The sequence below is a fragment of the Brachionichthys hirsutus genome, unplaced genomic scaffold (assembly GCF_040956055.1).
Source record: "Brachionichthys hirsutus isolate HB-005 unplaced genomic scaffold, CSIRO-AGI_Bhir_v1 contig_288, whole genome shotgun sequence".
Taxonomy (NCBI): domain Eukaryota; kingdom Metazoa; phylum Chordata; class Actinopteri; order Lophiiformes; family Brachionichthyidae; genus Brachionichthys; species Brachionichthys hirsutus.
In genome coordinates, this window is record NW_027180369.1 from 235,058 (window position 1) to 252,337 (window position 17,280).

Below are 17,280 nucleotides of genomic sequence, written 5' to 3' on the forward strand. Positions count from 1 at the left end.
TTAATGGGTAACTTTAAAAGCCAGTGTAAATGGCCTTGTAACGCCACTCAGCTGCAATAAATACAGAGAATTTAGAATATGTGAGAGTGGAAGAGTCTGCTTCAGGTCCTGCTGCTGGCGATTTGGGATTAGAAAGAAAGCAGCATGTCAGTATAGTCTCACAATTCCTCTCAACATGTTTTACATGTGAATTAGAACAGGAAAACGAATGCACAACGGCGACATTAAACCCGACACAGGAAACAATAACAATAATAATGTTCTGAGGGAGCTCAAATTCCACTTCCTGTTCCGTTGCATTCCTGCTATTTTTGGATATTCCACTTGTGTCCCAGTGTGGTTTTGTGTATTGTACAACACCCTTTAAAGGTCACTTTTGAGCACGAGTAAGAAACTATGATGCGGCGCGGAGAGAGAAAACAACTGTTTGGTTTATTCCCTCCAGAGCAGCATGAGATTCGGACACTCAGGTGTAGGGCAGTCCAGGATATTATTGTCTGTAGTCCAAGTCTGGTGCCTCTTCCCATCAGCATATACCCTTCATTATAGCTTTGTACCTCTCTACTCAGTGATTCATACACAATGGACTTTCTTTTGCATTTTCTGTTTGCATGAAGACTAATTCCGTGGAGAAAAAGATGGATTGCTGGTTTTTATTTTTTTAATTTGGCAATAAAGTAAAGCAATACAGAACAAGGTGGTACTTGAGTAATTCTCACAGATTAATCTAGTCAAAAACTGATCAAATAGATGTGAATCTTACTAAACTAATAAATACATTGTGATCCAGGTCATCTTAGACCCCGATAAAGGGCCGCCGATTGTACTTCATTAGCTGACAAATCAAAGTTTATTCTTAATTTTATCATAGAACTATATATGTACAATCTGTATTTGATTTTCACCAACCAAACTGACTTTTTTCACCCCCCCATCGAGTTAAAGGATGTATCACTGCACATTTATTAAGTGATAAATGGTCTCACACACAGAGAAATGACCGGCCAATCACAGGCGTGCACAAGAATGACACCACGACATTACCCTCATTGTCCTCCTGCATTGTGAGGTCTTCATTGTCACTGTCAATACCCGCGTGCGTGCTTGTGTGTGTGTGCGTGAGATGGATGGCCTGAAACAAGATACCTCTTCATCCTCTCATCTCCATATGAATGCATGTCCTGAAGTAGCCCACAAGCACCTGTGGGTGTGTTAAACGGCAGGAATAGTTGGAATGCCGCGTCCATTAGCAGCGTTAGAAAGAGGCAGGCAGGAATCTGAAATGGCAACAGAGGAGCTACTTTCGGGAATAACCTGCCTTTGTCGCTTTCAGTGCTACGTGTCCGTGTGAGAATGTGATCTATGTCAAGCACGCTCCTAATGGAAAGAGGAGAACAAGAGAATGGGCCACATGACAAAGCTGAACCTGAAAGAATGCAGCTCTGGTATTCATTAATGAGAGTCGCTCTGTTCTGTGGGGAACAACAGCAGATTTAAATAGTAACTTGTAAGTATAAATGAGATCAGGCGCTTCTGAGTAAAGACCAGACTGAGAAAGGCTTAAATTAAGACAGATTACAGTATTTTATTGCTTTATGAAATGTTGCATATTGTTTGAAGTTCACAGAAATGTCCATTTGAAGTCAACACTTGGTTGGTTGTGTACAGCTTGACATGACGGCGATTGTCAGCACATAACTTATGACAACAACAAAAAAAAACGTCTTTGGCATCCCGCTCAAAGCACTAATATATCTAAAATAACAATACACAGATCTGTTCAATAATAATAATAATAATAATAATAATGTTAGTTTAGAGCTCACAGGGGGGGGGGTGTCATATTCAAAGTGGGGCCCCGACCAGCAGGACCCCCAAATCAGGAAACACGCTCACATACTGGAATCACACATGTAATCATACTCTGAAAAACAGAAGATGAAATCAACAACGCAATTTAAAACCAAAAGCCCCAGGTTGTGTCAGTTTGAAAAAAAAAAAAACATCTATATATATTTGTAGTTTTATTTTCTATACAATGCATCTCACTGCTCGAACACCTCTGAGCCTCTGAAGGACCAGCTCCGTGGGCTTCAGAGACGCGGACAGAGAGAGCACTGGAATCAGCAGTGCTCCATGTGTAAGCTTCAATAATTGAACAAAAGGAAAGTCTTAAAGATAAGAGCCACTTTTTTGGGGGGGTAGTGGAGGGAAATGCCGATCTCAGAGATGACCTTTGGTTGAATATTAGAAGAGCATGAGGCTTAAGTTCGGGGGAATGTGGAAACCAGAGATGATAAATATTAAGCTTCTTAATTCAACTTTAATAAAAATATAAAGGGGGCATCAATGGGGGGGAGCAGCAATTATAGAAATATATATCGGTTATAAATATTTTGTCATACACTCTAAGAACATGTTGCCCCTTTACAGTCCACAATACTGTACAAGTACCTCAGAAGCTTAATCTTTTATCTCCCAGCTCAGCCAACCGCCTGCAGCTGTCCAGGCCGTGAGGATAAGACAGTCGGAGCACAGCTCTGCCTTTTAAAAAGTCATTTTTCTTTTTCGTGAATTGGCCTTTTTCCATGACATTCTTCTATCCAATGTTTAATCCATTCTCTATTTAAGGACTTGTGGTCTTCACAGATTCTCAGACTATTTTGTATTTTTTTTTCTCCCAATTCTCAGTCCTTTAAATAAAGATTTCCACAGCCTCTGACTCCAGCTCATCCAGGCCCCTGAAGGGGTTTAATAGCAACTTCTTAGATGCTGCCTTGTCTGGGAAAAAAAAAGAAGAAGAAAAGCAAAACAAGAGTATGAATAACTTCATAAAGGTTCGAAGGTTAAAACAGGGGGGGAAATGTCCCCAAATACAGTTCAGCTATCAATGGCAGAAGGTTAACAGGAGTTTTCCACTGCTGAAACAACCTCTCTGGAAAATGTGTGCAGTTGACAGATCCACATTATTTCCCCAACCATGAACATTCCACTAGGACCCACATTATGGACCATGACCTGCACAGATGGTATCTGATTGGCCCTTTCAGCCGCAGCATGGTTAATCAATGTGAACATCTCTGCAGTGGCAGTCCCAGACTGTTTCCAAGCAGACAGAGGACTGTATTCATACGGCGCATGCTTTGTGTAACTAATTAATTTTGCTGTTCGAGTTTTACACTGGGAGCATTATTGGAATATTGGCGCGTCCTGAAAAAGCACGCTCATGCATGTTTGATAGATAACCCACCGCTGATGAGTGTAGTTTTGCCAGCAGCCTCTGTGGGTTTGTTTCCCTCCATCGGCCTTTCTAGCGTTCCAGGTTCGGACTGAGGAGCGAACGGGTGGTTTGGGAAAGTCTGATCATCTGAAAGACTCTTACCTAACAGAAAACAATGGCAAAACAAAATGTCAGGATGCATTACTAGCTTTCAATTTGGTTGCACAGACGTTATTCGCATTTAATTATGACAAACGGCAAAGCTGTTCTCTTCACCTCTGCTTTTTGCGACGGTGCAGATAGCTGGCGTGGAAGAGGCCGGCCGGAGACACGGAACCGACGTGTTCAGGAGGTTGGTGCGGGGACCCGGCTCCTTTTTACGCCCCTGGTCCTGGTGCAGTCGCTGGTTCAGGATCTTGATCACGGCATCCTTTTCCAAGATCTGAGCGTAAAGAGCGCGGATCCTGTCACGCAGAACAGCCATGAAGGGAACATGTCAGGGCGCAAGGTGTTAGCAAAATGTTGGGATTTGTGCACAGGTGATTCTCTAAGCAACAAGAGTCCATTGTGCTGCAAGTATGCACCTGTTCTCCATTTCCTGATTTCTGTGGTCGCCAACTGGCAGCTCCTCATTGAAGCTGTTGCTGGAGGAGTGGCCGGGTGAGTGGTTAATAATGGTGGTGTCTCTGCAGAGGAAGAAGCATCACTGTGGGATTAGGTCGCATTCAAATCACCTCTTATGAAATATCCAGGCATATGCTGACCCGGTAAAATGTTGAACGGGCCTTTATATATATATATTTTTTACCTCTGGGCTGCGGCGGTGGCAGCTACCTCCATTGCAAACTGCCTCATCGTGCTTTCCTCAAGGTACTTCTGCTCCCACCGCACCATGTCGGTCTCGAGGGTCAGGATTCGCTCCTCGCGCTCCCGCAGGCGCTCTTGGAGAGAGCTCATGGTCAGTCCTGGTGGCTGGGACTGCCTCTGGGATGGGGGGAGACGGTATTTTAAAATGACAAACAAACTGGTAGCACCGGGTTGCTGTTGTTTTCCTCAGTCACTGCATTTACCTGTTGTGCCCTCAGACTCCTGAGTTCCTGCTCTAGTCGTGTCCTTAGCTTCATCTCGAGACTTTCCCTCTTCTCGCAGGTCGACTGCAGCTGAGCCAACGCACTCTGAAGCCTCTCCACCTTCTCCACATAAGCTCTCTTCCTCCGCAACTCTTCCTCGAGCTGGCGACCTCGTCCTCGGGCTGCCTCCAGGGCATCCTCGAGTCGCTTTGCCCTGACGCTCTGCTCCTCGGTGGTGGTTCGCAATCGCTGCACCTCCCGCTCTACGCGCTCCCGCTCCAAGTTCTGCTCCTCATCTGAGGCGAAGTAAAAATGAAATAAAATAAAAAGGCGGTTGGGTTAGTGTTATGTTCTTTAAGGTTGGGAAGAACAAGATGCTATGGTGAAATAAAAGCATTCCAAATCTACAGGAGGTTCTGGAAAAGAAAGACATCCAGAGGAAGTATCAGAGCTGCTACATGGCGGCTGGTGTTCCTCATTTGGAGAAGTGCTTCTGGAATGCTGAGAGGAAGGAGGAGGAGGAAGAGGGGGGGAGAAGGCCGCCATATCCCTTTGACCCACATAGCACAGAACATTCCTCATCAAGGCCGTGCAAACACCAGCACCCTGCTTGAGTCCAGTTCCCTAAACAGATGCCATAATTCACACCAACAGGTGGGGGTGGGGGTGGGGGGGGGGGGCACATTTCCACCACTGCAGTGATTTTAGAGCCAGTTTCCCTTTGCAAAGACGTGTTTATTGAGCCCTCTTACTAAATGAGTCGAGGTTCCCGACCTTTATCCATAGCGGCCCTTCGCTACGCTACAGGCCCAATAGAACATGCTGTTCACAAAGGAGGATCTAACAGAGAGCCGAGGAGACGAGTCGAGCCAAAGCCAAATCACGCGCTTACTTTGTTCCAGCAGCTTCGCCATGATGTGATGGTTGTGGTCGGCCACTTCGACTTCTTTTGCGACATGCGTCCTTGCGTTTTCCAGGTTTTCTATAAAGCAATAATCATTCAAAGTCATACGACGTTGCGGAGCCTATATATTCTGGATCTGATATGATGGTAAAGTACTTTTACGCCGTGGTATTATGCCTCACAGAAGGAAGTATACCTCGAAGATCTCTGTTGAAGTCCTGCAGCCTCCTGATCTCGGCGACGAGCCTCCTCCTCATCGTCTGCTCCAGGTTTTCCCGCTTGCTGCTGCCCTGCATCAGCGTCTCATAGGCTTCGGAAATGCGCTCAATCTCCTGCTCCAACTGGAAAGGGAAGAACAAGATGAACAGGGGATGAGATGGGATAACGACTGAAGGACAGGTGGAAAGAATTGAGAAAAAGAAAAGGAGAAGAGGAATGTTTTTTTGTTTTTTTGGCTTAACCTACATCACATGCCAAGGAGATGGAATGTTGATTCTTGTTGTTACAGTGAAGAACATTATGCGTATTGGTATGACTGTGCGTACACACTACACGATGTGTGTGTGTGTGTGTTCAATTCTAAGAAGGAATTCAAGCCAGCACCACTCCCTGTGAGAGTGATTTATATCTACATTCCTAAGGACTGATAGCTCTAGTTCCAGGTGTGTGAGCTCACAACACAAGCAAAGCACAACACTGTCTCTGTCACACATACACACACACACACACACACACACGTTTGGGAATGCTGCCAGTAGAGGGAAGGTGTGCGCATGCCTGTGCCGTGGAAACGGCAAAGAGCAACCCACCATTTTAGCCGTCACACCGACATGTTTACCCAGGGCTGTGGCCTGATGGAGAAAACTTTCCAACCCTGGTAATTATCTTTTTTTCTTTTTTAAGGCCGAGACACGACTAGAGTCGTGTGACATAACTCCGGCAGAGAGCAGAGGTGTCAAATGTCTCCGAGGCTGTGTCCACGTTGATCATGACAAGTGCCCTATTTATCCAGCTCGTTTGAGCCGGTCATGAAAATGGTAAGAAAACAGCCGAAGTGCTGTTTAGTCAGAAACCAAGAGACCTTTCACTTTTTCACAAAGCACCCCCCCCCCCCCCCCTCCCCCTCATGCCCATCAACCGTGCGCACAAGGGTCGCAACCTTATTGACTGCTGTCTGACAAGCCCTAGATTACACTGAAAATCTATGGCCTGCCTCAAAGAGCGCACGCACACACACACACACACACACACACAATGAAGGGTGTGTGTAAACACAGTAGCAGGCTGTGACCTCCGTGGTATGGAAGGTGGCAGCTGCCGATCTCATCTGTCCCCTCCAGATGAGGAAGTTGGAGGTCGAGGAAGCAACCGTCGACCCGGGGATGTGTTTCACTGACAGGTGGCAGGAATGAAGGCCGTAGTCTGGCCACGGCTCATAATCCCATCGATATCGTACCCGGTTTAAAATGTTCCTTTAAAGTCATCTGATAGAAAAATGAGTGGTGGATGCCGCGAAATGCAAAACCTGACTTGAGTCGTTGTCTTCTTCTCTCATCAAGGAATGTGACAGATGTCAACAAAATAAGTTTGGCCTCCTCTTACCTTCTGAATACGGCCAGTCTTCTCCCTTTGAGCCTCCAGCTCCTGCCGCAGCCTCTCGTTCTCCATCAGGAGCAGCTCCACCTGGTTGGGCTCCTCCAGGCCAGCAGGTGGCAGACTGGTGAATGTGTTGTAGCAGGGGACTTCTGTTGGCTGACCAAACTGGACAAACCTATCGAGGAAGACATTGCGCAGTTCAAACAGCGTTTCATCTTAACGGACGAGTGAACGAATTTCTGACGGCTTCGCTTTAATGAAACATCTTGCTGTAGCCAGAAAGACTAAAAAATGTCAAGGCGTCTGTAATGTCCATCCATAAGCAAGTGGACAAATTGCTATATAAAGAATGTAAGAGCATGATGAATATACTTTAAGCATCGCCACCATGTGAAACTCTTCTGTCCCAGTATGCCAGGCATGGCAGGCACCTACAAGGCTGGGCTTGTTTTCCTTTAAGTATTTAAAGCAGGAAATGTGAAGCAGCATGCTGAGAACGGTGTGACTCATTTCAATAGGTATGTGTTTATGCATGTGAAACACAATGACCCAGACCAAAGAGGCCATTACCCGGCTGGCTCCGGTGCAGAAACGACAGCAAACGGCATGACGTCAACGTTTAAGACATTTTAACGTGCCCTCCCAGGTTGTCTTTGTACCTGTGCTGCTGCTCCGGCGTCGGCTCCTGAACGTGATGAGGGATAAATCCTTGGATTGTGGATGCGTACTCTGGCGGGGGGCTGCGCTTGTCCAGACTTTGGATGGCCTGTGGGCCTTGCGGTGGGTAGAAAGGAAGCTCTGGGTAGCTGTGAGAAGAACTGCTGATGACCTCCTCTTTGGCCGTTGCATCATTCCTCTCTAGAGAGATCTGCATGCGGCGGTCACTGAGCGAGCGCACATGCGTGCACCTCTGCTCCATCTGATCAGTCTCTTCGTGGAAGGCCCCCTCGTGCAGCGTCCCCTCGTGGAGTTGCCTGACGGGTGCACCAGGGGCCCAGTGAGAGGCCAGGTACTGCGAGTTGGCCTTGGCCTGCTCATAAGTCGGCAGCTCCTCCCCATGCAGCTGGTGAAGCTGGTAGCTACTTTCTGAGTGGTGATAGTCACCCTGGTGCTCCTGACCTTGGGGCTCCTGCCTGGCAGAGAGCTGAGGGAACGAAGGCTCCTCCTGTGCGAGGCTCTCCATGGAGGATCGTGGGCTTTTGCCAATTTCTCCTCCACCGCCGGGACCGCTGTTGCTGCCTCCGCGCAGGGCCTGCTGCTGGATGGCCAATAAAGTGCGAGTGTCCGTTGGGTTTCCGTAGCGGAGCTGCTCCTGGATGAGCCGGTGGAGGACCGTGCCAGACGGCTCCTCGGGGGACGTCATACCAAAGTGTGTACGTTAATAGAACAGTTATTTTTTAAAAGAAGGCAGCTGTGAACCTGAAACAGAGCCGAAAGAGAGGAGAGGGTACAATCAGTCTGTTTTTGAGCATCCAGCAGGAAACAACGGATACTTTAACACGTTAACACAACGGTGACATGCAGAGGAAAGCTGCGGTTGGGCCCTCGCCATGAGTAAAATGACTGTTATACGCTTGTAACACAAACTGTAATGTCATGTAAATAAATAATCTTCTTATAAATAAACCTACATAAGCGCTGTGACGTTTTTCCCCAATTCAACTATAGGAAAATAGTCCTTATTTTAATCTTTAGTAACAACGACAGCAGAGACACGGAGACATTTTCGACACAGGCACAAAATCCATGCGCCAAAAAAGTTCAAGCAAAAGCGCACAAAACCACACAGGCATTTAAATATCTTGATCTTTGGTCTTTCAGCACGTTTGACTTGTTTAAAAGACAATAAACAGCACACTATACTATTTCAATTTTCACTGTAGCTACTTTATTTTAGTGTCCCTGTGGCGCTGAAGGCACGAATAGACGCTCCTCTTACCAGCTCACGCGTCCATCGCGCCAAAGCGTCGCTCTCGACTTTTGTCAAATCCACAGTAACTCCACTATTTTCCACGAGTTTCTCCCAACTCAAACGTGCCTTATTGTCCTCTCCCCCCCCCCCCGCTGGACTGTCGCGTTCTTCTTTTGCTGTGAAATGATTGCGGAGAGAGGAGGCGGCGCTAATAAGTAACCGAGGAGGGACTGAGGTCGGAATGACAGGAATGTAAAACGCGAGGTCCCTCTGGGATCAAACGCGTAAAACCACACGGGAGGAGGAGGAGGAAAGCCGCAACGCGCCTCCATCCGACGAGGAGTTTGAAATCCGAGGACGCATGAGCTTAAAGGTTTTAAATTCATGCTCAATAAAAAGGGCGCAAAATCTCCTTAACACGAGACATAATTCATGTTTTGCGCGTTAAAGTGGATTAAAATGAATTATTACATTTAAATGTATATTTAAGGGAAATTAGAATACATAGCACTGTGGCTGATTCTTTTTCTCGCATTTAATCTTTTTGATGTAACTGCCCACATTCCTCTCTGACGCCAGTGTAAACAGATCTCAGACCCCGTGTTTACAGCAAGCATGCTGATGGACAAAAGAAAATCTTAAAGTGGTATATGTCAATTCGGTGTCAGTATTAATAAAACAGGGATATGGCATTGATCATTTAATTTTTTTTTGATGTAGCAGCGATAAGGGGATGCTTCCTCAACTTTTTATGAGGGCAAGAAAACCAAAACAGGATTCCAATGAACCATTCCTGTCTCCCCTCTGTATATGATTTAAACATTCGAGTCAAAAGACAAAAACTGGGCGAAACTAAATCAGAAAACAAAAATCACAGCCACCAGTAAAAAGTCAGGTAAAACACTATAGCGCCGGGAACTCCAAAATAACTGCTGCGAGAAATACATCCAATAATGTTGACTTTGCGATACAGTTACCTCAAAAGTGTATCTACAATTTGTGTGTGTGTGTGTGTGTGTGTGTGTGTGTGTAGGCGTGTGTGTGCATGTGTGTGTGTCTATCCAAAGACACTGCTTCTTTGTGCCCACCAGCAGACTGGAGAACAGAGGAGGATGGACACAGAACTCACGAGATGCATGGTCAGGTAAACAGGAGGAGATTTAACTCTCCCTCCATCCAAAACAAAGAGCTCCTTAAGTTTGCCATTAACGAACCCTTCTTGTGTTTGGACGAGGCAAGTGGCAGAAAGGCTGGAACAGGGAGAGTTACAGATGTTTTAATCCCTCTTCGGTCTTCGGGGTATAGAAATGAGTGTGAGCAAAACACGACAGGCCTCAGTAATTGATTGTTGATGCACTACAGCATGAGGCCACTGGCCATTGGCTGATTATCTCATCAAACCTAAAAATGCATAATCCCACTGACCTTGTGTTGAAGTGGTTTTGGGTGTCTCACACACACACTCACACACACTCACGCAGACATTCCCATCATGTCTCAGATGCTGCTTATTCTTAAACTTCCTTTTTTAAAAACCCTGCAGACACTTTGTCTCTGCGGGCGGCTCCTCACTGGTCAGTGGAACTTGTTTGTAGTTTAGATTCACACTGCTAAGCAGCTCGGTCTCCACCTTTTTTAAGAGTCTGGCCGTGTCATTTAACACCATCTCACGACTTCCTACACTCCCTACTCGTGTTTGTGTATGTCTCCGCTGGTGGACTACGCCTCTGGCCATTTTGTCTTCCATTGTGCTATACACTTCCCGTGAACCTCCAAAGGAATGTGGGGCCGACCCTTTACAGGATTATGGACACGTTTAAAAAGTCATTACAGGAGATGAGCATCTAAAACAGCGTGCCACAAACGTTCTGATTGTCTGCAGGACCCAAAAGAGATCAAACGTTGACTTTTTATGAGCTGCTTGTGGCACATGCACTCAAAATAAAATAAAGCAGAGCAGTGTTGCTCTTCAGCAGTAAAATCGTGTTGCTCTTAAGGTTTTGTTGGAAGCAGAAGCACAAACAGTGAGAGGATTCAAACTACCAGTTACACATTTGGAAAGTCTGACTCTAAATATACTCATTTGAGCTGCGTGTTAAGGTCAGGATTGAAATGCCTTTGTTAAAGGAAGGGAGGGAGGAAGACAAAAACTGTGTGTGTGTGAACAAAGGTGTGGGGGGGGGGGGGGGGGGGGGGGCCTTAAGGATACAAACTGCCATTTCGGTTTTGTAAAAAAAGAAAAAGGTACGACACAACAGCAGCAGAGTAGATCAGTGTCTGGACTACAAGAGATGATATATTGATTCATATTTGATCATTTGTCAAAAAAACAAATATTCCAAATTGCCAATCTTCACCTCTTTTTTTTTTTTTTTGCAAACTGCAGTTTAGTCTTCACATTCCTAGATTCATGTGCTACAAGATGCAAACAGCTTTTTCCTCCCTGTCATTGAAAGCAGCATTTGTTTATTGAGAACAAATGAACTTCCATCAGTGGACAAAGCAAAGGAAATAAAAGGATTGTATCAGTACGGATTATTAATCTGAAGGCTCTTCCAATTGTCACACATTAAAGGATTATACGGAGTGAGGTCATGTTCAACAAAACACAAAGCAACAGCATCGTATCGCTCGTTTTATCTCAAAGTCTGCAGATCACTTTGGACTTGTGGATGATCGGAGACTATATGATGTCTTTATCTGGCCTGAGACGGACTTGAAATGACTGGATAAAACCAGATTTTATGTTACAGTGTCCGACTGTGTGGGAAAGAAGGACACAAAATAGCATACAATGTCATCTGATATGGCAGGATTGGGGAGGAATGCAACTGATAGCGTTGAAAGGAAAGGGATGGATTCCTCTCTTTGGCTCTCGCATCCATGGACGGCTTCCTCATTCACACAGTTTACAATGGACAAGGACAAGGTGTGCTGCATTCAAGTGGTATCCTGTTCTCAGGAAACCGCCGCCGCCGAGCTTCCCATGTATTTGTGCTTCACAACACCTTGGATTGAGAAGCCAGAGAAAATATTGCAGAGGCAAAGGCATATTTAAGCTCTAGATTCTAGCCTAATTCCTCTTTTAAACCATAAGAACAAGAGATAGTAAAGATAAAGTTATTAAAAAGCGAACTGGTGATTTATTTAACTTGGGGTGTGGAGAAATCGCTGCATGTTGCAGCAAGTAATACTGCGTCTAAGGGACTTTCCAGACATTTACAGCAACAGACTTCAGACGTGACTCACGAGAGATGAATCTAATACGATGACGAAACAGATGCACGAAGCATGTTGTGACCCAGTCCGATTTATTCAGGTTTATTTAGCGGATCGAAAGACAATCAAATAAATTGATAAATAAAACAGAGATGGCACTTATTGGGCTTTTTTTGTTTTGGATTTTAAACAAATTGTGCTAATCAATTATCTTTATAGCTTCTAATATCTGGTAGCAAGCTGGTTGCCATTCTCCAGTCTTTACGCTAAGCTAATGTGCAGCTGTAGCTATACGTATCTATATTTATATGAGAGTGAAATGAATTTACGCAATACAACAAGAAACACATTTTAGAATGTTAAACTATTCCTTTAAGGATTTACAGTAACAGATGATGCTGGAAAATTTGTATCAATATCTAAATCTGAATTGCTTTGATTGATCCCAACTGTAATGTTCAGCTGGGTTTTTTCTAAAGAGACCACAATTACTGAACCCTTTCTGTCTGCACAACTGGTTAATCCACATTTTTCCACCTCTGCCTTGATATCTGAGAAGTCTCCCTCTTTTGTGTTTTGCTCCATGGAAGTCAGAGCATTTGGGAAAAAGCCAAGCCAGAGCTAAAATAAGATCTGCCCTGCTTGACTGGAAGCATTCACAGGATGCTGCTCTTAAGACGATGTTATTGAGCTCCTTTAGCATGGGAATAGGTTCAACGTTTAGCATAGCAACACTGGGCATAGTAACCAGAAGTGAACTGTACAACAGAGAGGAGTGAGTTATTTCAAGGAGATACATGAGAGAAATTCCTGGAAAAACAAAATAGAACAATTGATTTGATATAAATTTAATAATAATAAATAAATGTTGTCAGAAAAAAATGCTTACAAGTTCATCTTTAACTCATGAGGCCTACATATTGACATCACCATAGCAACTCTGGTGTCTCACAACACACAGAATTTTCGGCCTTTGCTCCCAGACGTATTACTCACACAATACTTTGGGCAAACTGAGTTCCCTTTTCCATTTTCTTCCCATCCTCCTATTTTGCACTTTTTTTTGTCCCGCCCCTTTATTTAACACAGAAAACTTTGTGTCTGTATGTAACAGGAATCTTGACGGCCCCAAAATAGAAAATCTGCTCCTGAATCATAAAATAAATCTTTTTAAAGCCTCATTCATCCCCATCTTCAGGCCAGAAACTGAATGCACCACAGTGTTGCATGGCTCTCCGGGGCTTTATAAATGCCAGCTGGCCTTTATGTGAAAACATTTTTCAAGCCTTCGGCCTTCGAGACAACATGCCTCAAGCCCACCGCAGATGAATGACACAGCAACAAGCCATGACGCCCTGTCCTAAAACAGCCGTCCCGCCCTGTGTTCGCCTGCCATCCTGGGAGGTCATCAGAATGCCAGTCATTCAGTGGGGTCCAAACATGTGTGCCCCCCCCCCCGGCAAATAGCTGTGCTCCTCTGCTGCTGAGGCTGCACATAGCATGTGATCTGATGGCTGGCTTTGGCCTCCAGCAGGCTGCAGGGAGAGCGAGAGAGAGAGATCTGTGTCTGTATATGGCATTCATCAGGGGCTTTCCATGGTTCGAAAGCAATGAGGAAAGTGTGTGTGTGTGTGTGTGTGTTGGAGGGGGGAGCAAGTAGGTGAGTGATGGAAGGATAAAAATGTGTTGGAAATCAATTTTAGTTGTCAACTCCTGCATGAAAACAGGTAACGTGATTCTGTTGATAGTATTACTACCTGTTTACTCGCAGTAATACCGGCATGCAGTCGATGTACGTGCAACTGCGGGACATAACCAGGAATAATGAAATACCAAAGATTTAATCAGGATAGCGTACGTCTTCTTATTAGTCACTCCGCGGCCGTGCTGCTCCCACAGCTGTTATGCTGCTATTGCCCAACCTTCATGTTTATTTGATGACAGTACGCACCAGTTCATGGCCATTATTGTGCAATATTACAAAACAGGCTCTAAATTCTGTTCAAACACCTGAAATAAGCCGCTTGACTTAACTGATTCTAACTGATAACCAGGTATTGAACCAGTGTTGGTCTTTCACACCCTCTCTTCACTCACAAATCAATTCTTGCATCATTGTCATTGATGATTTAGTCCTTCTTTACACTTTAATTTCCATCCGACATTTCCGTTTCTTATTTTATTTATTTAAGTGGTTAAAGTGCACTTTAGTTTTTTTTTTATGTGGTGTACTAATACACTCATAAATTACCTTTGCCATTTTGCCATTGGGGTGTCACCTTATACTTTGAACCTGATTGTTTGTCCTAAAATGACACCATTTATCACCAGCGCCGCCTGTAACACCTGTATTCCTTTCCAAATATTAGCACCCTCTGTTGCTTTACTGTAAGTCTATAATCAATCACTTTCTTGTCATGTAAACTTGAATAAATCCATTATTGCACCAATGACTTGCAGCTCTGTCGCTTCTACTCATAACTGGTGATGATTCAGCTGTGAGATATGTTAATCGCTGCGTCTGCTGACACACAAAGACTCAACTGTGTCGAGTCAAAGACATTCATTGTTGTATTTTATGTCAGTCTCTATTTTTGAGGGCAAAATGATCATCCATTCATTCAAATGCCAAATAATAATAACTGGAAAATAACTCATTCTGATCAGTCTGTGAACTTGAAACGTCTCGTTGTGCGTTGATCCAGACGGATGACACTGTGGATCAGCTGCATCGAAGCATGCTTTTGATTTTGACTTGCATTTCTGTTATCTGCTTGTTTACATGGCACTAATTGTTCCACCAAACACTTTTCCTTTATCTTAACTTCACCCTTGTTCTGGTGTGAAGAACATGTCCTGATTCTCTCTGTTTTGTTGCGATGTAGAAACACATTCCCTCGTGTTACAGCCAAGAATGTATTTTTTTATTTTTTTAAATACTAAATGACTGAACAATTCTGCTTTATGAAATACCAGCATGATGACACAATTTCTGTCACGTGTGTTATCATGCGTTATCTTGACAATACAGTCGCCAAACATGATCTTTGCGCACAGATGACCTCATATCAACTCCTCACAAAGATGAGTTGCAGGTGTGGCTTTGCAGTTTGGATCATGCAGATGCAGAGTTGAAAATGATATCATAATAAAGTAGAGATTAACATGTTTAATATTTGTTTTAAAAGAAATTTAGGAGTCAAATTCATAACACTCAAACCTGTTTGAGGATGCAAAGCAGCCACGGTTGATCTTTTAGCCACCTGAGGGGAGCTGGAACACAACCCTCATATATCACGCCATAAAAATGATGTGGCGGACGTGTGATCAAGCACAACTGCAGACGTTTACTACTCTGATAATCCCTTTATTTCATCCTCCATCAACCCCTGTGGGACATAGCTGTCGTTTTAACCATTGAATATATTTCATGGGCGGCTTATAAAACCTAATCAATTATACAAGAGAAGCTAAGATGCTCTGAAGAATTGATGTTGAGAGGCTACATACCGTACATACTGCAGTGATTACTGATTCACTTTACTTACTAAAGCTATGAATGCTGAGCATGCGAGCTAAATGCTAGTTATTATTATGCTTAGATTACCTCCTCCGCCTGCAGTCCGATCGAAGTCTCCCTAAAAAAAACATTTTGCTTGTAGAAACCTCGGGCTAAATATTTGCTGTGGTGAAATAGCATGCGGTACCTGTGTCGCCACAGTACGGTTCTTAATGTTCAGAGGAATGTGTAGCATCTGCTGACCTTCATTTCGCCTCAATTGGGACAGGGTTGTGATCACAGGAGACTCTGTTAGCCCCCTTCTGTCCCCAGCGAAGGAATGCAAACACACGAGAGGCTCTTCCAAGAATTCCAGAGTCGAAGACCTTTCTGGAATGTCCTAACGAGCCCTCTCCACTGTGTTTTCAGTTCCAGGCCGATGGCAACCCTGCAATCTGCCCTGCCAGCGTATCATTATCTGGTCTGCTGTTGAGACACATAGAAAACAGAAAGAGTGAGAGGAGGTTTTGAACCAGAGGTTTGGATGTTTGGCTCCATGGCACTTTAAATAAAAGGGCAGTGACATTGACGAAGGGCCTTCTTCTGTAAAGGTCAGATGAATCATGTTGCACTGCAGGGAGTAGGTGTGATGATTCCTCGCCACATGGTGGTAAAGGAAAAGGCGTCTATCCTCTTTGAAGGGGAGCAAAGTGATTGTTTTTGAGTGCAGCCTGTGTCAGGTTGCAGATCAAACATCATCTTCAACCCAGGAAGGAAAACTGACCTTGACATTTGGACTCGAATTGGAAACTTCATTTTAGGAGAAAAATGGATGGAAAATCATGTGATACCACTGTGATAGTGTTTGTGTGAGTGTGTGTTTAGTAAAAGTTTAAAAGCACTATAAATATCTCATGTGCTAGAGTGTGTGTGATAATGATATGCTTTAAATATTCAGAAATAATCACGAGCAGTTTTTAGCTGTACTGGAAACAGCTTTCAAATCAGTGTTTTCAGCTGTCCTAAGAATGCAGACCTTCTACTCCGAAGCCCTGCGCCAAGATAACGAAAGGCCACGCCGCTTCCTGCCTCCGCGACAGCGTGAGTGGAGCGGAGGGTCCAGACCGGATGTGGTGCAGGCTTTACTTATCCACAAACCCTCCAACCATCTGTGACACAGCAGGAACCCAAGCTGTAAATCAGCCCACACATAAAGTGAGAGGATGCCCAAAGCATGGGAACTTTACCTCCTCGATTAAAGGAGTGTCATCCGTCACTCCTTCTTCTGTCAGTGTTTATCACTGGGTCAAGACTTAAAAGACAATCACACTGATTTGGAGTCGCCAGTGGGACTATATTGCTTTTCAGGATTGTTGTTGTTTTTACTGTGAGATAAAGGTAGATCCCTATCAAGGAGCTCATGAAAACACAGAGAGGACAACAAAACTTGGAAAGATTCGAACCGCTGTGTCACCCTGAACTCTGATTTCATCTTTAAATGAATCAGATATGTGCCGGTTAATACATGAAGGCAAAGTCAGCTGAATGAGATCAGAAATCATTTGCATGTATTGGCCACAGATGTGTGAGCTCCTTTCTCACAATAAATACAAACAGGAGTTTAACAGGAGGATTGATAGCCTTCAATCCTCCTGTTAAACTCTTGGTAACAGTGGAGCTAGAATTCCCACAATAACAACCCTGGTGTGTTTGGTTTTTTACTGGAACAGCACTCAGCATACTGTATGTGACGCACGACAAAGACTACAACACATTCTTATTCACACCCTTGAAAATCTTTATGAATTCTCTGCCTCATCATTAGACATAGTGTAGGAATGCTGTGCAGCAGGAAGTCAG

General features: G+C 44.4%; 1 protein-coding gene across 1 annotated transcript; it reads right to left on the bottom strand.

Moving 5' to 3' along the window:
* Positions 1-1,575: 1,575 nt before the first annotated feature.
* On the bottom strand, positions 1,576-8,847 carry LOC137914142 (angiomotin-like 2a). Its single transcript, XM_068757749.1, has 11 exons — positions 8,730-8,847; positions 7,450-8,209; positions 6,797-6,965; positions 5,391-5,535; positions 5,183-5,272; positions 4,291-4,586; positions 4,029-4,204; positions 3,805-3,906; positions 3,497-3,684; positions 3,251-3,382; positions 1,576-2,781 (listed from the first exon to the last, which is right to left on the bottom strand). The coding sequence occupies exons 2-11, from the start codon at positions 8,151-8,153 to the stop codon at positions 2,696-2,698; spliced, it is 2,088 nt and encodes a 695-aa protein (XP_068613850.1). The 5' UTR covers positions 8,154-8,209; positions 8,730-8,847; the 3' UTR covers positions 1,576-2,695.
* Between the last annotated feature and the right edge of the window lie 8,433 nt (positions 8,848-17,280).

Coding starts and splice junctions, on each gene's coding strand:
- LOC137914142 (XM_068757749.1), bottom strand. CDS start 8,153: ATGACGTCCCCCGAGGAGCCGTCTGGCACGGTCCTCCACCGGCTCATC. Junction 4,587..5,182: donor GGCGAAGCTGCTGGAACAAA/GTAAGCGCGTGA, acceptor ACTTCGCCTCAG/ATGAGGAGCAGAACTTGGAG. Junction 2,782..3,250: donor CAAAACTACACTCATCAGCG/GTGGGTTATCTA, acceptor TTTTTTTCCCAG/ACAAGGCAGCATCTAAGAAG.